Source organism: Micropterus salmoides, unplaced genomic scaffold, assembly GCF_014851395.1.
Source record: "Micropterus salmoides isolate LMB-PRFRI ecotype aquatic unplaced genomic scaffold, ASM1485139v1 Ms_hic_scaffold_5, whole genome shotgun sequence".
In the NCBI taxonomy this organism is placed as follows: Eukaryota; Metazoa; Chordata; class Actinopteri; order Centrarchiformes; family Centrarchidae; genus Micropterus; species Micropterus salmoides.
The window spans coordinates 7161894-7189387 of NW_024044237.1; the positions used below are offsets into that span (position 1 = coordinate 7161894).

General features: G+C 42.5%; 1 protein-coding gene and 1 long non-coding RNA gene across 4 annotated transcripts; one reads left to right on the top strand and one right to left on the bottom strand.

The window, feature by feature from the left end:
* Positions 1–27494, bottom strand: rell2 (RELT like 2). Of its 3 annotated transcripts, XM_038699982.1 has the most exons (7): positions 27297–27494; positions 23260–23469; positions 18541–18753; positions 5375–5437; positions 4955–5018; positions 2257–2433; positions 1–2156 (listed from the first exon to the last, which is right to left on the bottom strand). In XM_038699982.1, exons 2-7 carry the CDS (start codon positions 23291–23293, stop codon positions 317–319), a joined length of 2391 nt encoding a protein of 796 aa, XP_038555910.1. In that variant the 5' UTR covers positions 23294–23469; positions 27297–27494; the 3' UTR covers positions 1–316. The 3 variants fall into 3 exon arrangements, with proteins under 3 accessions (XP_038555910.1, XP_038555912.1, XP_038555911.1); XM_038699984.1 differs by lacking the exon at positions 23260–23469; XM_038699983.1 differs by lacking the exon at positions 27297–27494 and having other exon boundaries at positions 23260–24537.
* LOC119889121 lies at positions 2618–3208 on the top strand. The gene is made up of 2 exons (XR_005442007.1): positions 2618–2947; positions 3043–3208. It is a non-coding gene; the product is annotated as an uncharacterized LOC119889121 (long non-coding RNA).

The following is a 27494-nucleotide window of genomic DNA, read 5'->3' on the forward strand; positions in this document are numbered from 1 at the left end:
TTTTCTTTTTTTTTGGACAATTTAATGTAATAATTGTACATTATTTCAGAGAAATGGCCCTAAAAATCAGTTCAAGGGGCCAGAAAATAAGCAAAGTACAAGGAAGCCCAACTGGATGGGGTCCAGGTTTCCCAGTCAGCCATCCCCCTGTTATTTTATCACTTTCCATTACTGGTACCAGCTCAACTCGCCTTGCCTCGACTCTACTCAACATGGTTTTGGCCCGCCTTCCTCCGTTTTCCATTGCAGCAGCAACCTGAGACGCTAAATGAGACACAACCTATCAATGCTGTTTCAACTAAATCTTCCCCAACTTCTACAATTTTTCCTCTATTCTCTCTGCTTCTTCCACCTGCTTCACTTTGCAGTCCCTAATATCTTCCATTTCCACCATATCATCCTTCTCTTTGCTTACCATTGGCCTAACCTCGGCTGCAGAACTCTCTCCACTTTGACTTTCAGGTTGTCCAACACCTGAAACAGAAAGCTCTCCTTCCTGACCTACTGCTGCGATAATTCTGGCCTTTTTTGATTTAACCCCAAATTCAGAGGTCTGTCCTTTCTGGTCTGATATTGAAGTCGAACTTTCCAGCATAGTGACATCAGAAAACTCTCTCTTGCTATCAAGGCTGGCTTTGACAATGCTCACACTACTTTTTCTGATCCTTATAGGTGATAGAGGCAAACTGTTCAGTCTTTCTAGCTGATCAGTAGGACAGGACTGGGGAAAACCTTTAGAATCTCCCTCAACTGGTGAAAGTGTAGCTGTTTTGAGAATCCCAACCCTCCTTATTTCTGTCTTTTCTACTGCCCTTGGGATTCTGTCTGTTTCTAGCTCTTGTTCTTTTAGAGATAACTGGCTTGAAACCATATCCCCTTTGGTCATTGATGTTACACCTCCTGACAGACAAGGTGAACCCATGGATAGTTTTTTATCAGCTGGAGAAGAAAAAGGGGTTGTGAGTGATACAGGTATATTGTTGAGTTTGGGGCTAGCAGTAAGAGCAGGTGAGGGATTTCCGGCCTGTAATGGACTAGTGCTTTTTTCAAAGAATGAAGATGGAATAGGGCATTGGCTAGACATCCCTTGGCCTGATGGGAGTGGAGGTGAAATGGTAGTTTGTGCAGCCTCTGATGGCATGTTCCTTGAGCTTAGTTTGGGGCTGAGTGTGACAGCCAGGGTTGAGGTAGAAGTTTTTAATGAAGAGGCTGAAGAGGGAGTCTTGATTGGGAATGAAGATGAAGGGGATGAACCTTGGCTTATTAAAGCTAGACTAGCACCTAAAACTGGTTTCAAATCTGTGCTGGAGCTTGGGTCAGGGGGAGTTTGGTTAACTAGAAAACATGTGCTAGGAAAGGGATCGGGTTGACCTCTAGGAATGACAGGAGTGAAACTTGGAATAGATCCAGGCATGGGGGCAATGGGTGTAGAGGTCTGTTGTGGCCCAGGATCATATGACTCATTTTTTAACACCTTATTCTCGAGATCTCCTTGTTTCTCTGTTGTCTTAAAAATCTGTCCAGATGAAGCAGGAGATGGAAGAGGAAGAGAGCTGGGGGCAGAAGCCGCTGTACTCCCAATAGAAGGTTTGATCATAAGGTTTATATGAAGTTCAAGACTGGGCCCATGTTTAGAGCCATCTACAAGAGCAGAGTTAGACTCATGGGCCTGATTCTTACTTTGGGAAGAGGGAGAATTAACAGAACCTGAATTTTTAGCCTCACATTGAGGTGAAGCAGGTGTTTGATTTTTTGAGAACTCAATTTCAGAATTGATACCAGGTTTAGTAATAATTTCAGAGGCAACTCCAATGTTCTCGGAGTGCAACAGTTCCTCCAGCACTACAGGTTGCTGATGAACAGCGAATCTAACACCTCCGGTCTCCCCACATGTCTCCTCTCCTACTTTAATGCCAACAGGGTCACTGCCCCGCCTCAGCCCGAATATGCTTACACTCTTTCTACGTTTCCCCACACTTGAAGCAACCCCATTGGAGCTCTCTGAAGGCGGTCGCACATCCTTGAACATGCTTCTCAGATTGTAAACGCCCTCCTTCCGCTCCTCACTGTCCTGGGATTGGTCCAGCTGATCCCCTGAACTGACAAACAGATGAGGACTTCCATGGAGCTTCTTATCAGTGTGTGTCACTCGGAACCTGAAGGGATAATGGTAAATTCAACAAAATATTTCAGCTAGTCTATCCGAGCACTTCCAGCTGCGCTGTTTGCACAAGTCGTTTAATTGTGCGTTGTTACCTGCCAACAGAGAAGACAGTCTGTTCTCCAGGTCGTTGTTTGGAGCGGGGGGTTCGACTTTGACGGCGGCCCTTTTTTGATCGGACCTGAGCACAGAGGTGGCAGGAGTTGTGGTCGGTGCCTGAGTGGACTGTGTGGTGATGTGGAGGAACACCACCAATAGACTCCTTACGCAACCTGGACAGCAACATTATCATCATTCATCTATGTACAATGTAATCATTATCATTGTCATCATATTATGTTATTCTTATTATAGTAGCATGTGCATAGTTTGGAATTTATAGCTGGAATTATGCATCCATGCATCCATTACGCATGTAAGTGAGCGTTCGGTTGCTGTTTGGACATGTTCGTGTGCATATCCCTTCAAGAAGCCAAAATCAGATAATTTTTCTTTAAAAAAATATATAGATTATCAAAACAGTTTATTTAATAGTTCACAACTAAGCAAGTAATTGTTGCATCTCTACTATTTACTATGCTAAAATGGAAGCCAAACAAGTGGAAGAAATGTCACGGTCTATCCGTGACCAGTCTTGTTGGGAGTGTGTCTCTCTGTGTGTGGTGTGGGTGTGGTCTTCCCAGGTTCCTGACTCTCCGGCACAGCTGCTGCCAATCTGCCAATAAAGCCTAGGCTTAAATACTCTGTGCTCCTGACTGCCACTGCCACATTGTTCTCACTCCAGTGGTAACTATGCACAGCCAAACCTCTTGAAGACCTTGAGTGATTAACTTGTTTTTGTGAAAGAACCTGCAGTATCATCTTTTTCTGTTTTTTTTCAGTGCCTGGGATTCCCGTTTGCCACACCACTTCCCATGCCAACGCAACCGTAACCGGACTTCAGTTCCACCACGCTGTCTCCAACCCCGTAGACCAGCTCCGGTTAACTCACCAGCACTACTCCACTTACTTTCTGAGTTATCATTAAAACCCTCATTTGAACCTCAACTCACTGTTTCCGTCTGATCTTGAGTCCAAACCACACCTGACGTAACAAGAAAAAGTACAACAGGATGTTCTTGATCATGAGCACAGCAGCTCCTCTGTGAGCAGTGTCTGAAATGAAGATTTTCTTTACTGCCCACCACTGTGGCATGCCAGTATTGTTTTTTTGTCTGCCACTCACAAGGAACAACATTCAGCTTATTTATAATTTAATGTTAATAATGTCATTCAGTGTTCAATATATTTATGTTTGCATGCCCAAAGGACTTATGGCTTTTACCTTACTAACAGCCAGATATTTCACAATCAAAATTTATTACTCTATATATCAGACATTATAATAAGGAAGCACATTAGAAAGGGACAAAGTAAAATAAGTTGCTTGATGAGCAGGGGAGGAGAACTATCATATTCTAATAATTTAACAGAAAGATAATTTGAGAGTCAAGTCATGACATTAAATAATATCACATAATATACATACATACAGCCAGTGCTCAATACAACACCCACTGCGCACCCACCAATGGATGAGTTCTTATCTCAGTTCAAATCTCCACAAGAGTCCATATCTAAACAAAAACCTCATCTTCTGGATCCCAGTAAGGAAACAAAATACTGAGCTTTAATACAAAAGAAAATAAAACCAAGTGACCCCTGATAGACAAGCTTAATTCTCAGACAACACCGGAGTTACATCCTGCTCAGATTTCGAAGCTGTCGAGAAACCAATCAAAATCGATGGTGGTGCTTTGCTTTCAATTAGAAAGATTCAAACATAGGACATGTCTCTAATAAGGCCAGGTATCAATCTGTGTGTGTGTCTGTTCATCCAATCGACCTCACATGAGCCGGGTGTGTTGCTGTGTCCCAACACTTCCAGCTGCGCTCTTTGCACAAGTCGTTTAATTGTGTGTTGTTACATTTGGTGCAATTTGGACTCGTTTAAGACTGAATAAACTGTACGGCGTGAGCTGCTCCGCTCTGCAACAGCAAGGGTCGGGGTTCGCTTGCGGGGGCAGGCTTATATGCACCGATGGGGTAGTGAATTGTTGAAATGGAGTTTTATGACATTCTCTACCACTGTCGTGTTGTAGGTGAAACCAATGTGAGACGCACATTTTGAACAAGCACTGCACTGCACATTTCAAAAAGTGCAGGCAGGAGTGAACGGGCGCTGCACTAATATTTATAACATTTGACACATACATCTTTGACATATCTAGCCTAGTTAATGTAATGTTAACCAATAAGTACATGAATCATCATATAATCAAATATGATGATACATGTGCTTATTGTGGTTGGACAGGAAAGGAGAGCAGAGGAGGGGAGGAGAGAGCAGCAGAGCAAAGAATAGTAGGAGAACATGTTTTTGAAGTAATAAGTAAGCAATAAGAATTTGTTCATTAAAAAAATCAATAAATGCAATTTTCCCCCACTAAAACATAGCCATGTCCACCACTGGCTACAAGCAAAGTAAAACTACACTGTTAACATTCATTTTTAGGGTATTCTATAATTTGTGGAGCTCATGGTTAAACATTTAAATGTTGTTCCCTTGTGACATGTATGCTTTTTTGTCTATGTGTAGCACCTTATCTCCAAAATAAATTCCTTGTACGTGTAAAAACTACTTAGCAATAAAAGCTTTTCTGACTCTGACTCTGATTCTGATTTTGACATTAACATGCCATCAACAGAGAGTAAATGTGTCACACTAAAACAGACTCTCTTGAGTGAGCTTACCTGGGGTCGTGGCGCAAACAGACATTGTGGTTTCCCAACATCTCATTGAAAGCTTCCATGTTAGCTAAGGTGACAACAAGAAGGACCCATGTTAGAGAAGCACTAACCAAGATGGATTTGCTGATGCATACTGCATATGCTGATGATCTAATCTGATAAGAATTAAATTGCCGATAAATCCAGATGTGTCATTTTTTAAAACTTTTTGGCATGAAAATGGTAAAATCTAAGAATTTCAAATATCACATCAACAGCTCTAATTCAAAAATATATCCATCATGTGTATTTTACAGATGACAGTATAGCAGAGAACAAAACAGAATGAAGGACGATAATAAAACAAAAGATTAGTCTACATTAAACTTGAACTTTAACTGAATTAAATTCATAACACTATTCAGCAATTCTTATATTTGTCACCTTCATTTTCAATAATGCATTTGAGGATCTGCTCCACTGTATCCTGGTTCTCTTCATCCTCTTCTGAAATATAGCAGAACAACAAACAGATTAAACCCACACCTTTGAAATAGTGCAGTCCTTCTAGCCAAACGCCCCACCGGAAATGTCTGTCAACCAACAATGTTGGTTATCCCTTTAAAAGGACAATTTTTTTAAATTACAATTGTAATAACATAACATGGGAGAGAGGAAAATTAAAAAGAGACAAAACTACGAGTAAACATGAGGGATTACCAAGTAAGAACATAGTAGATTATAAGATTTGTGGTAAGAGATTGCTGCAGGGAAGCAACTTTGCGGAGTGAGTTCGGGCATTATTACGTGACTTTAATAATAATAACAATTATGGTGGATTATTGCTGCCAAAGAGAGAAAAAATACACATATGTACACACACACCCACTATATTGCCCACTATATTGCCAAAAGTATTGGGAGACCCCTCTGCCACCTGTGTTCAAGTTCATTCATGAAATTTCCTCACTACTAAATATTCCACGGTCAGCTGTTACTGGTATAACAAAGTGGAAGTGAATGGGAAATATAAACTCAGCCACATAAAATCACAGAGCAGGGTCAGCTGAGGTGCACAACTTTCTGCAGAGTCAATAGCTACAGAACTTCAAACATCATGTAGCCTTTGGAATAGCTCATCACTGATGAATAGTGCGTAGAGACCTTTATGGAATGCGTTTCCACAGCCGAGCCTCTGCATCCTACATTACTAAGTGCAATGCAAAGCATTGAATGCAGTGGTGTGAAGCACCGGACACTAGAGCAGTGGAGACATGTTCTCGAGAGTGACGAATCACGCTTCTTTGTCTGGCAATCTGATGGATGAGTCTGGGTTTGGGGGTTACCAGGAGAACGGTACTTGCTTTGGGCCTAGTGTAAAGTTTGGTGGAGGGAGATTATGGTGTGGGGTTTTTTTTCACGGTTTGGGTTTTGCCCCTTAGTTCCAGTGCAAGACATTTTGGACAATTTCATGCTCCTAACTTTGTGGAAACAATTTGGGGATGGCTGGTCTGTGTACGGTCCGTGTACATTCTGATAGTTTGTTTTTTCGTTTGAACCAATAAACGAACAAACGAGAAAACCACCTTTTTTTCGTTTGTCGTTTTAAACCAGAAACGAACAAATGGAAAAAAAGACTCGTTCACCCGTTTTTGGTTTCTGAATCCAAAAACGAAGAACGACTAAACCACATTCAAATAATGGTCCGATTTTGGACCAAGGTACGTTTTAACCGTTTGTTTTTTTGGTATAATTAACAAAGGCAGAAACCAGAAACGGGTCGTTTTTCCGTTTTTTTCAATTTTGGGCCTGAAACGAAAAAAACAACATTCAGTTTGATTTTTCATTTTTTTCGTTTTTTTTTTATCAAAACAAAAATACGAATTTATTACTCAATATTTCCTTTCATTGGTGGGTGGGACTTCATCAAACACTTGCTTCTGATGTGTGCTCCATCACTTATCTTTGTACTTAAGGCTACTTTTCAAAATTAAGGTTCTCCCAAAGAATTTCCATTTCTGCTGTGGCTCTCCCTCTTTGCCTTAAGACAATGCAATGTCTCCACAAAAATATACACTTAGATGACAGTTTATTAGTGAAAACTAATTAAATAATGCAATAAATCCCCCTTCATGATTAAGAGATTAACAGTTTATGAGAGGTAGCGAGTCAACTGTATGATCAGTTTGGAGCATGTTTGTGATGAATTAAACAAAGGTATTTCTGTTATTTAGCATTACAGATTAAGGCTTATTTTAGTAAATGCTGTGAACAGTAAAGTGTTGTCAATATTACAAAGATCGATGGCATCCAGATTACTGATACAGATGCATTTGTTGTTGTTCATTTCATTTGGTTGTTGATATTTGTCTTATCTGCTACCTAGTTATCATCTTCATCATTCACCCTCAGCCCAGAGTTAAACCTGCATGCCCTTCTGTTCTAACCTGGTTCTAACACTGCTTCTTAGCATCTCTGACAACAAACTCACATCAGAAATGTCCTAATGTAGGCCATCTGGCCAAAAGAAGGATTTACCAGTGTGCTATATCCTGTGTAAATCATTCTTCTCCATACACATTCCAGTGTGTAACACTGCATACAACACTCCCATTGTGTCATGCAAGTGAAGAGAATCCATGCAAGTTTTTCCATACAACATTTATTCAACATATATAGCACATACTTAAATACTTTCAGTATGGCTGCAGAACATTGACTGTGAAGCCATAAGGTAATAACATTTTTATGAGGTCCTCAAAAGAAAGTCCAAAAACATAATTAAATTATTAAAAACAGGCAGTCAGTGCTGAGTATGTCAGCAATAACTGCAACAAAACGTTTCGGGTAACTTTTGAACAGTTGAAATGCTCCCTGGAGGATCACGTCTTTTTTCATTGTCCAATCAAATGAATGGAGAGACAGGCCCTCAGTTGTGGTGACAGAAGTTTACAGTTGCTTGGACTGTCCAGAGACTGCAACAAACTGTCCCCCACTAATCCTAAAATAAGCCTTGACCCGACCATCATAAAGACAAAGCTACTGGATGGACCAAGAATTGACGACCGCTCCCCACTGTCCAGATGGGAGAAGCACACTGCGCACTCGCAGAGGATAATCACTCGGACAGAACGCTCAGTACTGAGTGAGTCAGCAAGAATCGGGAGACATCCCGCAGGTAGAAACGGACGAAAGAGCACGGGGAAGACCAGGAGGCCGCCGTGCAGATGTCGTCCACCGACATTCCACTGTGCAATGCCACAGAGGAGGAGATGCCTCTCGTGGAGTGCGTCCTGATGCCGTCCGGGGGACATACACCGGCTGACACATAGGCCTGTGAGATAACCTTGCACAGCCAGTGAGACAGGCGCTGCACCAACAGGCGCTTTGAACGGCGCCAGGCAGCCAAGCAGAGGAGCCATGGGGGGGAGGAAAAAGAGAAAGGAGAGAAAGAGAGAGGAAACGCTTCACTAGCGGGTAAGCGAACCCGCTAGACATGGCAGCCGCGTAGGTTTTAACAGTACTGAACGCCAGGCCTCTGTCCATGAGCAGCAGAAGGAATGAAAGCACCCCCAGCAGCGAACAAGCTACGCGGTCCAACTGCTGGTCCAAACACCAGCATTGGTACGCCGACCATTTGGAGGAGTAAGAGGACTGAGTAGAAGCGGCTTTCGACCCCTGGATTGTGCACAACACTGCCAGGGAGAGACCTAAACTCTCCAGGCACTGTTGCTCAGCAGATAACTCCTGATCGCGTCTTACGCATGAGAGAGTGCATCCCCCCTCCAGGGTAATTTTCCATGGCTGACTCGACAGCAATGGTGACGGCCGCAGCAGCGCACTTCGTGATCTGCGGGCTGGCCCCTTTGCTGATTTCATCCTTTTCTTCTTCCGTCATGGTGGTGGAGTTAGCTGCTAGCTTCGTGAAAGAGGAAGCAATCAGCGCCATGTTGTTGGCAGAGACTGAGTTCTGGACGGCACATTGGTGGGCTCTGTTGGCGAAAAGGGCCACCCACTGCGGTTCCGGAAAAGCCAGAAGGGGACGCTGTGCGGTCGCCACCTGAGCTGGTTTCACATCAAAGAACGCCGTGAGGGGGTGCTCCAGCAGGGGGAACGAACTGAAACCTTGGTCTGAAAAGCCTTCCACGTTGGTGATGAGAACAGACAGCTGACAGTGTGCAGCCGCCTCTGGATGATGGCAGGAAGCTCTCTGATGAGGCCGCCGATGGAAGGCAGGGAAGTGGAGGCCGACAGCGAAATGGAATCCTCGCCGTACGACTCCGGCTCTTCCGGGCAACAGAAGAATGAGGGCTTCGCTGGAAATGTGAGATGACCATGTCAGGTTCTGACTGGGGTCTGTTTGTGACATCTAATATCCAGTTGCAGAGTGCTGAGTTTGCTGATCAGTTTCATGGGGAGATTGTGTTGAATGCTGAGCTGAAATCCACAAACCGCATTCTGATGTAGGTGTTGTTTCTCTCAAGGAGTGTGACGGCTGAGTGGAGGGCAGTGGAGATGGCATCCTCTGTGGATCTGTTGGTTCTGAAAGCAAACTGGTGAGGGTCCAGGCTGGCTGGGATGTTGTCCTTTATATGCTGAGGAACCAGTTTCTTAAAGCAATTCATCAGAGCCACAGGGCTGCAGTCTTTCAGACTGGACACCGCAGACTTTTTAGGTACAGGAATGATGGTGGCTGTCTTGAAGCAGGTGGGAACCCTCTCCTGAGAGTGAGATGTTGAAAATGTCAGTAATAACATCAACTAGCTGATTGGCTCAGGTTTTTAGTACACAGCCAGGAATGTTATCAGGACCAGCTGATTTACTCATATTCACTCTCAGCAGGACTCTCCTCACATCTGCTGTGGATACTGACAGTGGCCGGTCCTCTGGAGGTGGAGTAGACTTTACAGCTGACTCCTTGTTGAGGAGATCAAAGCGAGCATAAAAGGTGTTAAGTTCATCTGGTAATGTGGCCTCACACATGATGGGGGAGCTCCTGCTTTTGTAGTCTGTGATGTTTTTGATGGCCTGCCACATATCTTTGGGGGTGTTGGTGTTGAGGTCTCTCTCCAGTCTCTGCTGATGTCTCCACTTTGCCTCCTTGATGCCAGCTTTCAGTCTTGCCTGGTGGTGCTGTAAGCTTCTTTATCACCCAACCGAAAAGCAGCCCTCACCTCTCCATTCATCCAGGCCTTCTGACTGGGGAATGATTCTATCATTTTAGTGATCATCAACACATTTGGCGATGTAAGTCGTCACTGATGATGTATATTCTTCAGGGTTGATGTGTGGCAACCTCCATGGAGACCTGGCTGTCTGAACTGATACCGGACTCTGCGCTGCAGCTGGCAGGCTTCCAACTGTACAGAGCGAACCGCGACACAGAACTCTCCGGCAAAACAACCGACCAGATACTGTGTGTGATGCAGACAAACCCGGACCCCCTTGTTATTGTTCTCACTGACTTTAACAGGGGAAATCTCAGCCAAGAACTCCCCAAATACAGACAGTTTATAGTGTCCAACCAGAGAGGGGAACACTGTCACACGCCGTCACACGCGCTCCACTGGGACACTCTGATCACGTGATGGTCCATCTGATTCCTGCTTACAGGCAAAAACTAAAGCCTGTAAACCTGTAGTGAGGACATCAAAGAAGTAGACTAGTGAAGCTGTTGAGGACCTCCAGGCATGTTTGGACTGCACTTACTGGGATGTTTTTAAAAATGCTACCAACAATCTGGATGAGTTTACAGAGGCTGTGACGTCCTACATCAGCTTCTGTGAGGACAGCTGCATTCCAACACGGATCAGGGTGAGTTATAACAATGACAAACCGAGGTTTACAGCTAAGCTCAGACAGCTAAGGTTAAGTTAAGTTTAGCAGGGAGGTGCAAGAAGCTAAACGACTGTACTCAGAGAGGTTAAAGGACCAGTTCTCTGCAAATGACGCCACTTCTGTCTGGAGGGGGTTCAGACAGATCACAAACTATAAACCCAAAGTCCTCCACTCCATAAACGATTCTCGCCTGGCAAATGAGCTGAACCAGTTCTACTGCTGCAGACACCATCCCCCGTGACTCCTCCGCCCAGCTTCAGCCCCAGTCCACCACTTCTTCCCCTCCCTCCTCAGGCCTGGCCAGCTCCACTCCCACCTCTCCTGTCTCCATCACAGACAGGGAAGTCAACGGGCTTTTCAGGAGGCAGGAACCCCGCAAAGCAGCTGGGCCGGACTCTGTCTCCCCATCCACCCTGAAGCACTGTGCTGATTAGCTGTCTCTGGTGTTCACAGACATTTTTAACACCTCACTGCAGACATGCCATGTGCCAGCCTGCTTCAAAGCCTCCACCATCATCCCTGTCCCCAAGAAACCAAGGACCACGGGACTAAATGACTTCAGACCCGTCGCCCTGACCTCTGTGGTTATGAAGTCCTTTGGACGCCTTGTGTTATCCCACCTAAAATCCATTACAGACCCACTCCTGGACCACCTGCAGTTCGCCTACAGAGCCAACAGGTCTGTAGATGATGCAGTAAACATGGCCCTTCACTACATCCTCCAGCACCTGGACTCCCCAGGAACCTACACCAGGATCCTGTTTGTGGATTTCAGCCCTGATTTTAAAACCATGATCCCGGCCCTGCTGCAGGACAAGCTCTCTCAACTGAACGTGCCTGACTCCACCTGCAGGTGGATCACTGACTTCCTGACGGACAGGCAGCAGCATGTGAAGCTGGGAAAACATGTCTCTGATTCCAGCCCCATCAGCACCAGTTCCCCTCAAGGCTGCATTCTTTCCCCCTTCTCTTCTCCCTGTACACCAACAGCTGCACCTCCAGTCACCAGTCCGTCAAGCTCCTGAAGTTTGCAGATGACATCACCCTCATTGGGCTCATTTCTGGTGGGGATGAGTCCACCTACAGGTGGGAGATCGACCATCTGGTGACCTGGTGCAGCCACAACAATCTGGAGCTCAACGCTCTGAAGACAGTGGAGATGGTTGTGGATTTTAATAAGAGCCCAGCCCCACCCTCCCCCATCATCCTGTGTGACTCCTCAGTCACCACTGTGGACTTCTTCCGCTTCCTGGGCACCATCATCTCCCAGGACCTCAAGTGGGAGCTGAACATCACCTCCCTCACCAAGAAGACCCAGCAGAGGATGTATTTCCTGCGGCAGCTGAAGAAGTTCAGCCTGCAAAAGGCAATGATGGTGCACTTCTACACTGCCATCACTGAGTCCATCCTCACCTCCTCCATTGCCATCTGGTACGCTGCTGCCATTGCCAGGGACAAGGGCAGGCTGCAGCGTATCATTCGCTCTGCAGAGAAGGTGATTGGCTGCAATATTCCTTCTCTTCAGGACCTGTACTCCTCGAGGACTCTGAGGTGAGCAGGAAAGATTGCAGCTGATCCCTCCCACCCTGGACACAAACTGTTTCAGACTCTCCCCTCTGGCAGGAGGCTGCGGTCCATCAAGACCAAAACGTCTCGCCACAAAAACAGTTTCTGTCACGCTCTGCCGGTTGGCCATCCTTTGTGTTGCACTTTTGAGTTTAGTATCTGCCTTAGTATGTTGAGTTTTGGGTTCTGTCCTGTCTAGTGTCCAGTATCTGCTATATAGTTGTGTTTTGAGTTCCTCTGAGTTATTGTGTGGTCAGTTCATTATCTGTTATTTAGTTGGTCTTTGATTCCATGTCATGTTCTTAGTCTCGTACTTTAGTTCATGTCTTTAGTGTTTACTCCGGGTCTTGTGTTCTCTGTTAAGCTCTGTACTGTGTTCTAGTTCTGTGTTCTGATATTTTGTAACATGTGTGCGTTTCTGTGTTGTCGCTTATGCACTCTGCCCCAGATCTGCTTGTCATGTCAAGTCTCTGTTTTCCTCTGCTCTCTCTCTGCCTCGTTAGTCTCATGTCTGTCACCTGTGTTGCTCCCGCCCTGCTCGTTAGTCCTTGTGTATATATACCTGGTGTTTCTGTCTTGTCTTTGTCTGGTCATTGTTCATGTTACCCTGCCTGCCTGCCTGCCTGCCTGCCTGCCTGCCTGCCTGCCTGCCTGCCTGCCTGCCTGCCTGCCTGCCTGCCTGCCTGCCTGCCTGCCTGCCTGCCACCAGCAACCAGCAACCAGCCTTGCTTGTCTTGTCTACCTTGTTTTCTGGACTCTGTTAACCAGCCACTCTGTCAGTAAGTGTGCTCGCCTTTAGTTTGTTTTCCCTCAATAAACCCCCGTTGAACTATACCTGCTCCGCTCTGTGTCCTGCATTTGGGTCCTACAACCTGCCTCCACACCACTAATCGTGACAGTTTCTTCCCGTCTGCAACTAGCCTCATTAACAAGGCCCGGGTCCCACACTGACACTCCCCCCTTGCAAATGATACAAATATCTCTGCACATGTAAATACTGTTTCATCTCGTGTCGGGCACAGACCTGGCATGTCGCACATATTTGTTGTTGATCTTTGTTGTATATTTTTATTTTGTCAGTTTATATATTTATATGTACACAATATTCTCTTCCGTTGCCTTACCTCTGCACGGCACAGACCCAGAATAATGCACATATATATCTGCAACGTTGTTCTTCTATTCCATATTTATACATTTCTACATTTATTTATGTCGACTGTATGTTTGTTGTGTAGCACCTTATCAGCACAGCAAATTCTTCATATGTGTAAAACACTACTTGACAATAAAGCTCCTTCTGATTCAGATGTTTCTACCTGTTATAATGTTGAGAGACATGTTTCTGGATTTTAAAAATATGATCTGTAGCCTTTAGTGCCAAAAGCTGGCCTGCTAGAGGTCACAGCTTAAACAGTGGACAGATGAGGCAGCTGTCCAACAGGTCATATTTAATAGACGTCGCTCGGCGGAAAGGACATCTCATTTTGTTAAACGCCTGTTTCCTCAACTTCTCGCTTCTCCGATCTTAAATTACAGTTTGACAAACAAATCAAATTAGGAGATAATGCTGTTATGTTTCATAATTTATTGCCTATTAAATACAGGACCTGAGGTCATTTGCGGTTGAAACATTAAATCCACATGGAATGTGGATGCGACAAAGGTAGATTGGCTTTTCCTGTGTGTGCATAATTTGATGTCTTCATCAGGCTATACCAATGAGCATGACTAGTTAAATGCAGACTGCTCATACACCGTTAGCTTGAATATTTACGCAGGAGGAGTTTTTAAGCATGATATACTGTGTGTAGGTATTTATTATGCAGCACACCTGGACACACCACCGCTCACTGAACAGATCTCTGGCTCACTGCCACAAACAACTGTCTCCACCTGCTGGCATGTAAAGCTGTCTGCTCCCAGCACTGTTCCAAAGACTTCTATTCCTGTCATCATCACGCATAGACCAGTAAACCGAAATGTGCACATCCCACACAGAAATAATAGTAATCTCTTAAGGATTAGGACAACTGCACCAACTCCAGCACCCAGAACAAACTCATTTAAAATGGCCCTCTTCAATGTGAGATCACTTTCAAGTAAGACTTTTATCTTAAATGATTTTATCTTGTCTGCGAATCTAGATTTTATGTTTTTAACTGAATCCTGGTTGCAGATGAATGACTATAGCCGGCTAGCTGAACTGTGTCCGCCTCAATATGATTGTTTTAGTCAACCGAGGGTCAGTGGTCTTTCAAACAACATGTCAAAGGGCAAACACATAACCGTGGTCATAAACTGGACTTGGTTTTTACCCTGGGTGTCAGCATTTCCTCTGTGGAATTGGTGGACATGACCATATCTGACCACAGATGTATTGTTTTTAGCTGTGATTCTCCTGTTACTCATGCTGCCTCACCAAGCTCCGTGTGTTCTGGCATCTTTAATGAACAAAGTGTTTCAAAGTTTTGCGCATTCTTTCAGAGCCAAAGCCAACACCTGTCTGATTCCAACACCAACAATCTAGTCGATCACTTCAATCATATCTGCTTGTCGTCACTAAATATTAGCCTGGATAAATGACAGCATTCGCAGCCTAAAAAGGGAATGCAGGAAAGCAGAGCCAAGTCCATTACCACAGTCTGAAGGATTTATTAATTAACTACAATAACATGGTTAGGGATGCGAGAACACACTATTTTTCTGAACTCATTACTACACATAAACACAATCCCAGGTTTCTGTTTAAGACTGTGGATCAGCTGGTAAACCCAACCCCTCCTTGTGCCTCAGCTGGAAGTAATGATGACTGTGAATTGTTTTTATCTTATTTTACCAATAAGGTGGTGTCAATCAGAGCCTCTATTACCCCCGCGGCCTCTTACTCAGAGGTTCCTCACCAGCAACAAGAGAGTTTTAACCAGTTTTATCCCATCGACTTGTCCGAGCTTTTAAAAACAGTATCACAAATGAGTGTGTCCTCCAGCCCACTTGATGTAATACCTACAAAATTTTTACTGAAAGTAATAGATACTGTTGGGCCCCATTTGATCTCTGTTTTCAACAGCTCCCTATCTACTGGTTGTGTCCCTGATTATTTTAAAACGGCTTGCGTGAACCCACTTTTAAAGAAACCTGGTTTAGATCCCTCCCTCCCACATAATTTTAGACCAATTTCAAAACTGCCTTTTATTGCAAAGATTCTAGAAAGAATTGTGTCCAAACAGCTGCTCATTGTACTGGAAAATAACAAATTATTTGAAAAGTTTCAGTCTGGTTTTAGGAAGTACCACAGCATTGAGACTGCCCTGCTTAAAGTCACCAATGACCTTTTAATGTCTGCTGATGAAGGTATGTGCTCAGTCCTGGTACTCCTGGACCTTAGCGCTGCTTTTGACACCATTGATCACAACATCATGTTAGACATACTAAGGCACTGGGTGGGGATCTCTGGTACTGCCCTAGAATGGTTTTCATCCTACCTGTCAAATAGGAAGTTTTGTGTGTCTGTAAACAACTATGTCTCCTCATTCTGTCCAGTTAAATATGGTGTGCCTCAGGGGTCGGTCTTAGGACCCATTTTGTTTTCCTTGTATCTGCTTCCCCTTGGACATATTATCCATAAACATGGCATTTCTTTTCATATTTATGCTGATGACACACAAATATACTTGCCCGTCAGATCCACAGACCCTGGAATGCTCACTTAACAACTGCCTTTGTGAAGTTAAAAAATGGATGTCAAATAATTTCCTCCAGCTGAACTCAGACAAAACAGAAATCCTGGTCATCGGGTCTCAGCAGATGGCAAATCAAATACTGCCATCTGCTGGTTCCCTAGTAAATCACATTAAGCCTGTAGCAAAGAACCTTGGTGTTTGGTTTGATAGTAATTTAAATTTCGAGTAGCACACCACAAAGCTTGTTCAATCATGTTTTTATCAAATTTAGACTTGGTTGAAGATAGGCTACTAGAAGCCGTTTTGTCCCTCATCCAAGAGACTTCTTCAGTTCTGACTGACTGACAGGGAAACTCAGCAATTTAACCACTGTGGGATTGTTAGTTAGGATCGTGGATACTGCTGGTTCGTTCGTGCTCCTGGCTGTGGTAACGACAGTCGTCATGGTCAGGACTACCCATGGCCAAGACTGAACGACCATCGTTAGTATCTTCACCTGAGGCCAAGAGGAAATGCTTGTTAAGTTTCTTGGGAAGTGATGAAAGGACAGCATTGTAAGTGCGGGATAAGTGGTGGTGAGACCCCCTACTCCGTTCAGCGACGGCTTCTCAACCCGGGTGAAAATGGCTTCCTTGACACCTCTTTCAAACCATCCATCTTCTCTGTCTATCCTTCAGATGTAAGTCTTGACCTGAGGAGTTAGCCCTTCTGTGTTGAGCCATGCGTTTGGTGCCCGACATCTTTAAATAAAATTAAATACGACATCTTCCTCCCATCCACAGCCGCTGTACAAGTAGCGGGCACTGGATTTATAAACCTGCTGCTGCGTTGGTTTGACTGATGGGAGAGCTACATTTTACTCGTTTGCGTACCGGGACTTTTTCTTGTGTACCAGCACTTCTCCCAAGCTATTCTTCTCTGCGCTCTCCATATCGGGTTCTCTGGGCACTTCGCGACGCTCACCTGTTCCTGTTCTCCCCTGACTGCTATTTTCTGTCAGCAGAGACAGTTTGGGTGCCTCTCATCCAGCCACATGCAGGAAGTAGCTCATCAAAGTCACTTTTCGTGAAGAGACTAAACTTTTGAAATGTTAAGCTCGTTGTTCTGTATGGACGGTTTTTATTATTGAAAAGTTAGTACTTTGTACACAAACAAATCACAGAGACTAACCACCATGTGTATTTATCTTGCACAATTACTGAATGACGGACAAACAACGCACAAAAACACAACTGTTTTGTCCAACTGGAATTATTATTATACCATCTGTAAGCTATATTGTAGCCTATTCTATGATCTGAACTTAAAATGAATACACTAACATTAGCCCTAATGAAATCTTAACCACAGTGGTGTTTTGGTGTTTCACGAGTAAAAAACGGTTTTACTCGTGAAACATTTGTTGTTGAATTGTTGAATCTCTCAACTAATAGCCTAACAATCTTTAAAGTGCAACCTGTATATTATACTAACATTACAATATATAATTTAATTTTATAATATTTAGTAATACACTAGATACATGACGGTTAGCAGCTTATAACATAAACATGCCGAGACAGATGAAACAAATGAAACAGCACCAGAACTTCCAGTATGTGCATTTGTTTAATCCCAATTCAATTAAAGTGTGACTGTGAACTAAAATCAAACAGTACATTGTAGTTTATGTGAAAAATTGTGTTGCAGGTTGATTGGTGCGCCCCTAAATTTTCTGTAATGTAGGCCTACTGGAGTAGAAGTAGAAATTTGTATGAAAATAAAACACTCAAGTATAGTACAAGTATCTTTACGTTTTAAGTATCAGAGAGTTGATGTATCAAGAGTTGTGACACAGACTTAGAAGCCCACATAGGTCTGTGTGTTCTCTGTCATGTTATATCTGTAAAACAACACTGCAGAAATAAACACTGCTCATCCCCTGCATGTAGCGCAGATGGAAAGTAATATTACTTTCCCAGTAACTAAGCAGTGTAACGGATTACTTTCCCAAAAAAGTAATATTATTACAGTAATGCTGCATTATTGCATTACTGAACACACCATCCTTGACGTGAATGCGTGACTGTATGGCAGCTCAGCGGCAACTGGGCTTATATTGTTCATCAGCTGTTAGCCAAAAACTAAAGGAATAATGCGGGAGAGAGGCTGTATGTAGATACTGCCAAATCTTGTGTCACAGCGTAAGATGCAAAGAACATTGTTGTCCGTGATAAATGCTGTGCGACCAGCTTTAAACCTAATTTATTGAAGCATCTGCTAAAGTAGCACAGCAACGTGAAACCAGCTGCTGCACTCGTCGGGAGAGAGTGGCGTGCAACGTAACGTTTTTAAAAATACTGAATAATAGGCTACTGCTCTTATAAATACATATGCCAGTTCAAAAGTAGGGATTTACTTTATTACATTTTATTAACATTAGGCTATAGGCTATGTTTTGTAAAAATCACACTCCTTGCTGCTGTTATGAAGGGAGTGTAAAATAGGTTAAGTACTTGTGACCTCTTTTTTGGATCAACTCACCATCTTTATTTCCTCCAAGCTTCTCCTCCTCCTCCTCTTCATCGTCCATGTCTCCGGTGCGGCAGCGGTAGCCCTTCTTCTTCAGCAGGTGGCAGATGAGGAAGCCGAACAGTCCGGTAAGGAAGAAGAGGAAGACTACCACAAAGATCATGTACGGCGGGGGATGCTCCCCCACGCCTGGGACTTCTAATTCAGTCATATCATTAATTCTACCTGAGTTTTGGAGAGAGACAGAGATTAGATTTAACAATTTCCAAGTACCTTCAGCATTTTGAGTTTCAACTCAAATGAGGTAAGACAGTTTTAGTTAGTCCTCATTCCTTTTAGATGCTTTTAAGGGCTACAACTTGGATTTAGGGCTAAGGTTAGATTTAGGTTTAGGTAAATAAAATAATGAGACACTAATCTGTTCAATGGATGTATAAACTGGGACACTGAAGTGGAAAAAATACGTCTCATATTTTTGACTACGTATTACAGACACAATTACTGAGAAATAAAGAAAATGATAATTGTTTCATGGTTTCCAATGAATGATAAGGGAAATTGAAGCTGCTAGCAGCTTTGAGCAGCTTTGAGCATGTAGATCAGTGGTTCTCAACCTTTTTTGGGCCAGCGGACCCCTATCCATTATCTAGGTCCCTTACCGCCCCCATCAAAAAAGATGTTTGCTATTTGCCCTGAATATTGTTGATTTTTTTTTATTGTTACTATTGTTATTAAAAACATGGAAAAGGTAACAAAAAAGCCATGTGAAAAGTACTTATATTTAACTAATAAGTGGATTTTCCTCCCAGAAACTGGGTGTGAAGCCAGATACTGTTTTCTTGGATGGGGCACTTAATAAGTGGGGGGTATGGGGGTCCTCCCCCAGAAGATTTTGAGTATTAAACACTTGATTTCCTGCATTCTGGTGAAAGTTTCTCCTCTAATTTCTGCCTTTTCTGCACCAATGTCTGTCTGTGGAAATGTCTAAAAATTCAGGTGGCAGGTGACAATTCAAAATATATTACAATAGAATATAATGTAGTGAGGCTCTCAGGCATTCTTATTGCTTTTAAATATTTTTCTCCTGTAGATCAACTTATTTAATATCATCCCTGCTGAGTCAACACACATGATTAAGTCTTACCTCCTCTTTTGTGGGGAAGTAACCTTTTTAAATGTGTTTGTGGCCTCTTTTCATCTCAGTAATAAATTAATCCGTTTTAATTCAGTTATTGACTGGACTTTATTAGTTCATCTGTTAATAACTTATCATAACTCAGTGTTTCCCACAGAATGATAGTGTAACTTTGGCGTGGATACAGCATGATAGCCTTCACAACCCAGCTGTATTCTTAGCTAGGCTCCTTACATGCTTGCTAATAACTTTTAATAGCTGGGTCTCCGACATTGACGGCGTTGTGTTAGACAGATTTGTGCACCTGTGTTAACGAGGGAGAGAGAGCGAGGGACGGATGAGAGAGACGAGCGAGAGGATTTGCTGCGTGAATATGCGCTGCCTGCAGCTCAAATACGATTTTATATAGGCCTAGTAAAAAAAATCGAAGATCAATGTGTAGCACTGATATTGTGGCAGGCCGCCACAAATAAATGAACGTACGGGAAACACTGTAACTTATCTGCTCATGTTCAAACCTTGCTGTGATCAGACAGAAAGCTCATGAATAATTCCACACGTTAACTTCAGCACCTCTGATAAAGTGCCGCTTACAATCCCCAACAGAGCAAGACAGGGCTTCAGTTTTTAACGTTACATTTTTATAGCCTACTGAAACTACAGTATATGTCCGCTTTGGCACAAACTGTCTGCGACTCACAGCGCGAGGCGGGTCCACGTCACTCGCTGGTGTCGCAGCGAAGTTGCTTTCAGGGTGAGTCCGACAGCAGAATATCCCTCTTATAAATGTGTAACCACTGCAACAACAAGATGTTCACGGTGTATTCCTCAGAGAAAGAAACACTTTTCCACCAAGAAACAGAGCGTCAATTTTCCAGAGTTTACACAGTAAAATTGTGGATAAAACTTTACAGATGATACTCTGACTTCCCATTCCCATGAAGGCAGCACGAAGCTGCACCACAAGTAGCTGATGGAGAAGAAATTCAGTCTCGTCCAGTCGCAGTGGGCTAAACTGGCAGGTTTTAATGTGGCAGACCACAGTTTTTTGCAAGTAGTTTAAAGTTTAAACTGTTATTGTTGTGAATCTTAAGCGTAAACTCGCCTTAGAATTTCCAACCAACAAACCCCCCCCAAAATATTGCCTCCAGCGCCCCCCATCGTCCTCGGAACACCCCTGGGGGGCGGTACCGCCCCCGTTGAGAAACACTAATGTAGAGTAAAGTTGAAATGACTTCCTGTTTCATGGCAAAGCATGGAACTTTACCGCCACGCCATGGATGCTTTACAACATGGCATCATCAGTGGGTTTTCTGAGATAGTTTTGAATTAGATTTAGCCAACCTGCAAGAAGTTGTTCATCACTGCGTAAATAGTCACTTTCTGCTGCCAACATTTGGCGCTATGACTATGGGTAAAAATTAGGTAGTAGATGTGTTCAGAGCGGGACGCTTATCAAACATGTAAAGTTTGATGCATATGTGAGCATTGTTGAAGTTACAACAACTTCCTGTTTCGTGGCTAATCCTCAATTTTGGATGCCACGCCACGGGCACACCTTTCCACGAAAACTCACCGTTTGTACAATTTTAATCGTCAGTGGGTTTAGAGTAGACAGCGAAAATCTGAAATCGGTCGGACTGAATCTCTAGGAGGAGTTCGTTAAAATACAGAGTGTGTAAATCATTCAAAAATGACCATAATATTCAAAATGGCCAACTTTCTGTTGGGTTTAGGGTATCACTAGGGCTTTTTGGTACGTCTGGATATGATGCATGTGCCACAGAAATTTCGTATATGTAGGTGTTGCCAGAAGGTGGCGCTATGACTATATGTGAATGTTAGCATGTAGATGTGTTCAGGGTGTGACTCTTATTAAAAGTGTTACATTTTGTACAGATCTGAGCATATACACTGATGTTACAACAACTTCCTGTGTCATGGGAGAGTTTTGAAGTTGATATAGCCAACTAGGAGTAGCTCATAGCGTAAAACGTGACCTCGTTGCCAGCAGTTGGCGCTATGACTTTGAGTGAATGTTGGGTTGCGGTTGAAAAGTTTTCCACAGTGTTGTCCACCTTTAGATGGCTTGCATTAAAACAACACGGGGCGCAGTGTCAAAGCTTTTTGTAGACCATCTTCAGACGCATAATTACATTGCCTAGAGAAGGGTTAGGGTTAACCATGGGTTTAGACTGCACAGCGAAAGATTTGGAGTCAATCGGACTAATTCCTGAGGCAGAGGTTAAGGTATGAAGTCTGTAAATCGCTCAAAATGATCATCTAATCCAAAATGGCCGACTTCCTGTTGGGTGTTTTGCCACGCCCATGAGCTGGAGAGTCCAAAATGGGGGAAGCCATTGTAGCTCATTAGATTTGTTGTAACATTTATTATTTTTTATTTTCAAAGGAAGGGTGCACATTAATTAACATTTCTGCTAGCATCAATGAAAATGTGCCAGATTTAGCCTAAAGGCTATTTTTTCATCTGTAGTCCCTGGTCAGTACATGTCAATTAAAAAAAGACAACAACATAATCATTAAACAATAAGAGAAATTTTAGGATACAGTATACTACAATACAAAAGACAAACATTATGTTTTACAGACCAGGTCAAGAACTGTAAATCAATTATGAGTTGACAGTAATTTATTGTAGAGTGTAAGCTGCTGTGCTTATGCCTTGTCATTAAAGTGCAGTTTTACTCAGTAAAGTGCTGTTCAAACATTAAAATGCCATTACATGCAATCAAGTCTAATTTAAAGTATTAAAGTTCTTAATTAGTGCATTAAAGTGCTGTGCCTTGTGCGGGACCACACTACAGGGTGACACTCCAACTGTATGATCCATCAACAAGGGGCCCCACTGACTTGCAGAGTAATGGCCGGTCAATGCACTTTGAAGCCAGAAATTTGTTTATAAATATATTTGTTTATTTATTTTGTCACACATACCTGAATTAGCCAATTAGCTTATATTACTGAATGGCTTTATTTGTTGGTATTTAATTTAGGTTAGGTTGAAAGGCAGTATTAGCTTTGTAGTAGTTACATTAAAGTAGAATATGATATATGGTGAATTTTGATAGCTGAAATTAATGTTATAAATATTTATTTTATATATTTAGCTTGTTTATTGTTGTTATAATGCATGCCTTGCAAAAGACTTTTCATGAATATTCAGTTTTAGGTTTAAGTTGTTTGGGGGTGTTGTTTACATAATATACACAAACTATTATATATATATATATATATATAAAAGAAACCTAAAAACTTTGCATCACCAGATACTAATTACATGTTAATATATTAAGACTGCCATTCCTGAACACACATCTGCAGACATCTAAACCATTTTCAGCTCTAATTTCTTTTCATTTTTTACATACTTTTTCTTTTTCTTTTTTGGCAATAATAATCTATACTTATATAGCCTATTATCCCTAATCTTATTTTGAAGTACTAAGACCTTTTTTAATATGGCATTTGTCTAACTTTTCCCAAGCTATAATCTCTCCTACAATTTTGAATTGCAAAATACAATGACCTTGTAACATCTTTTTTATGCTGATAACTGGCAAATAAATAGTTCTTACCATTTTCCTGCACGTTAACTGTGGACACATCCATGTGAAAGTCAGCATGGTCAATGTAAAGTGTGCCAACGAAACATGGGAAAAAGCTGTTGAGATTTGGTTGATAAACAATGTAAAAATGTGCACGTTGGATAAAGAAGCGTGTTCGTGGACAGCGTGTACCCCTCCTTTATAGTAGAGGTTCCCTTTAGCTCCACCTTTTCTGTCTATCTACAGAGAAAGAAGGAGGACAGTGACAGTGTATGAGAAGGAAAAGAGAAAACGAGGGAACCTCGTCATCATTGTTGTTGAAAAAACACATGTAAACATGCAGGAGTCTAAAAAATGACCTTAGTTTACACCTATAATACATTCTGTACATAATACATGATATTGATTATATGTATATACACATGCACACACACACACATTGTAGACTATGAGTTAACATGCAGCAGCTTATCAGTGTTGCCCTCCCGGTGGCTTATCAGCATCCATTAACGCCCCTCACACACACTCAAACTCACACAGACATACACACACTTAAGAGCACTTGTACCCTCTGAAACATCTTAGGGTGGTTTATCATTGATAATACATGTCATTAGCATTCACCACTAAACATCTACAAAACAACTCGTTTTTACTTCACAGTCTTTGTGAATTCAAATAAACATTTGGTGATACTTCACAGTGTAAATCAGTCAGGATTTAGAGTGCACAGAGACAGCGCTGGTGAAAATTACTTATGACCTCCTAATGCATCAGACTTGTCTCTACACTGGTTTTATTAGATCTCAGCGCTGCATTTGATAGTCTCCGAAGTAGAATGGGAGCCAGAGCGTTCAGCTATCAAGCTCCTCTCCTGTGGAACCAGGTTCCAGTTTGGGTTCAGGAGGCAGACACCATCTCCACATTTAAGAGTAGGCTTAAGCATGGTGTTACAGCTGCATCGCGGTTGCCAGAGCTAATTGTGGCCATTCTAGTTAATGCTTGTGAGTTCACCAGATGCGGCCACAGCGCATCCGAGAAGCCTCCCAGACCGGCTCTCCGCACTGCAGAGAATAGGTAGTCAGTCCAGTTTCTGACGGAAGCCACGTCAAGCAGCATAAAGCCAAACCAGGCAGGAAGTGAGACGCAGCATAAAGAATGCGGTAAATTTTCAAAATACAATTGTAAAACATCAATGAACACGGTTATCATCACAGAGTACGGTCTAGACCTGCTCTTTTATGAAAAGCGCTGTGAGATAACTGTTGTTGTGATTTGGCGCTATATAAATAAAATTGAATTGAAATTGAATTGAATTAGAACAGACAAAAAATTTTTTAACAACGTAGCCTACTTAATCATAGCAGAAGCACAAAAACCAAGCACTCATTACCAAATCAACAAAATCTAAACATGTGAGCAAAATCAGGCTGGCAAAAACGCTCAGATTCTGAAATGCTCCCTGTGGGATATGCAGCCATGCAGACGTCAAGAGCACAAAAGCACAAAAAGAATAAATTAACAAGTCAATAATGTGGGGTACCGCTTTGCTACTGAAACACTTCTGAGAAGCTTCCAGTGGATGTTGACACTGGGCTGAGGATGGAACAAAACTGTGGTGCAGTCCTAACAGACGCTGAATCAATAGCGCTCTTTCTCTCCTTCAACTATGGTGCGTTCCATTGGACATGGGAATTTCCGAGTTCAAAGTTCAAAATTTCAAAGGGAACAGCCCCTTAAATTGGATTTCCGACTTGGGAAGTCGTGATCCAAGATGGCTGTCGGGGTATCAACAGTTGGTGAAAGCTGTATTTTATACTGTTTATTAGCACTTCTGTGTACTTGTGACTCATAGAAATGTTCGTACACAAAGTGCTGTCCAACAGCTGTCTGTGGACGTGTTGCTACGGTGTTTAATGTGAGTAAATACCGCATAATAATGAACCGGCGAATCAATAGCTAACCTGGCCATTTGTAAACAATTGCTGGCCGAGCAATGTTGTCCGACTTGTTAACTGGAACGCCATTAACTTGGGTGTGACGTCATTTCCAGCTCCGACCTTCAACTTCCGAGGTAAATGGAACGCAGCAGCAGTCGAGGCAGATCGCCACCCACCCTGAGCCATGGTTCTTCGCAGGATAAGTTGGACAACTGTCAGTTTCTCTCTGACTCCTCCCCTCCTGTGGAGCCTGAAGCAGCTTGTCTGACCCACCGTTAATTTTCTCATTCATGCTGTCAATATATAAGCACTTACGTCTTTAGAAACATCAAAATACTGGGTAGATATGCTATTAGTTTTTTACCCAAACATGATCTTGAATGTGCTTTTATGATCAATCTGTCATCAATGTATGGACAGAGAGTTATCTCCAGACATTGTGGATTTATCCTTAGCACAGAATAAAATCTATAGGCTACACTGTCCTTTATAATAACACTGTGGACACAAGGAAGCTGTCAGGTTACCAACAGTTGCACTGAAACACTTATCGTTGGCTACATTCCAGCACTTAATCATTTATTAATGAAATCCAAGTCTGGTAAATGTTAAGTTATAGATCCACTCCTATTTTTTAAGATAAATGTCATGGTCCGCGTTGGCACCCATCCCTTTTCTGTTGTGCCACCTGATTAAAATGGAGGCTCTGCTCTTTATCTACCCGTTGCCATTGTGAATCATAGTATCGGAGCTCCATAATGGGATTTTCTTAATGAATGATAAAGTGCTGGAAAAAATAGGTTACAGGTCTATTTATTATGCTGTAACCTGACAGAACAAAATAGGCTAAACATACATCAATAACACATTGATCATAAAAGCGGTCATGTCAGAGATCATGATTAGGTAAAAAAAAATCTAAATCTTTTTGCGTTCCAATCCAAAAAATCCACTTCGCGTTTTCCTGCACACTTACTCAAAACAATCTCAAAAACACAAATTAGGTGCAGTTCATTCCATAAACAGCAAGAAAAAATAAAGCGGGTTCAGTTCCTCAGGCACAAAACAAAACAAAAAACGTTTTACTAAAGAAAATAGTTTAACTCTCAGAGTCAAGACAGTCAGTCCAGTCAGCCAAATAATCCAATCCGGGTATTTCTGTGTGGATATTGTGCTTGCTGCTAAACAACTGGTGACACAAATAATTATAGCAACATTTCTATGCATGACTTTTGCCTTACATGATGCATCATCAGCAATATATAATATAATATTTGCTGTGGGAAGGCTTGCAGTCCCATCCTCAAGTGAAGACTTGTCCACATTCCAAAACAGGCGAAATTTGTCCAAAGGACCCAAATGTCCATGGTCATGATCACAAGACACACACACAATGGAAATCTACAGTCTTATACAAAGGTAACTAATTTAACACCAGACAGCATCTGAAAATGTTTCAACCTGTCAAGTCAGCACAAAGTTCTTAAAAAGGCATCTCAATATTTTCATTAAATCACATGGCACTGCCTTCAATTGGGCTCATGCTAAATTCATTCATTGTCATCTCCTACTGTATTTTTTCTTATTTACTTACTTTTAGCAGTTGTTTGCAACTGGCTAGGTGCTGTGTGTTTTGATTGAAGACTTCGGGTAACATGCGAAACATTTCTTAAGTTCAGAGCACTCACCTTATCATTATACACATTGAATCAAATAAAGCCGAATTCACAAGTTGACTACAGCCATTCCTAAAATATCTAGTTTTATTCTATTCTGGTAAGTAAACCTACCGACAAGTCAGAAAACATTCAGGTGCAAAAGTTTCCAATGGAGATTGGCGTGTCATTTTTACTGCAGGATACAGAACGTGTGTATCAGGTCTACAGAATAGCCTAAATATAGTTACGCTGATTGGCTGCAACATCCTCCCCACCCAGCGAATAAAACCTAAACTACGCCGTCATCGTGTGCAGGCACATTGTGATCTAACGTTACCAAAGGAAAGCCAAAGTCATTTCACTGAGCCGACATTAATCGCATTGTGACCGTCTGCATCCTGAAGGTGCGTTAAATCGTCAGAATACTCGTCCTCATGCACTACAAAACAGACATAACTAAGATACTCACCTTCAGTCCGGCAGGAATATGTCTCCAGTGTTCCTGCTGGTGAGATGTTGTCCCATGGCTGCAACGTGCTCCGTGTCCTCTGGCCGGAGTAGGACGATGCGGCTGTCTGCTGAGGAGGGCAGAATGACAGGGAGGCTCTGTTTTTTTACGCCATAGGCTACTGCTATGAGGGACCAAAAATGACATATCTATAAATGA

Bases quoted from the DNA above. Each gene is read 5' to 3' on its own strand.
- rell2 (XM_038699982.1), bottom strand. From the start codon at position 23,293: ATGGATGTGTCCACAGTTAACGTGCAGGAAAATG. The intron at 5,438-18,540 runs GTGAGTTGATCC...GCTATATTTCAG, and splicing joins GCTTGGAGGAAATAAAGATG to AAGAGGATGAAGAGAACCAG. The intron at 2,157-2,256 runs GTAACAACGCAC...TTATCCCTTCAG, and splicing joins ACTGTCTTCTCTGTTGGCAG to GTTCCGAGTGACACACACTG.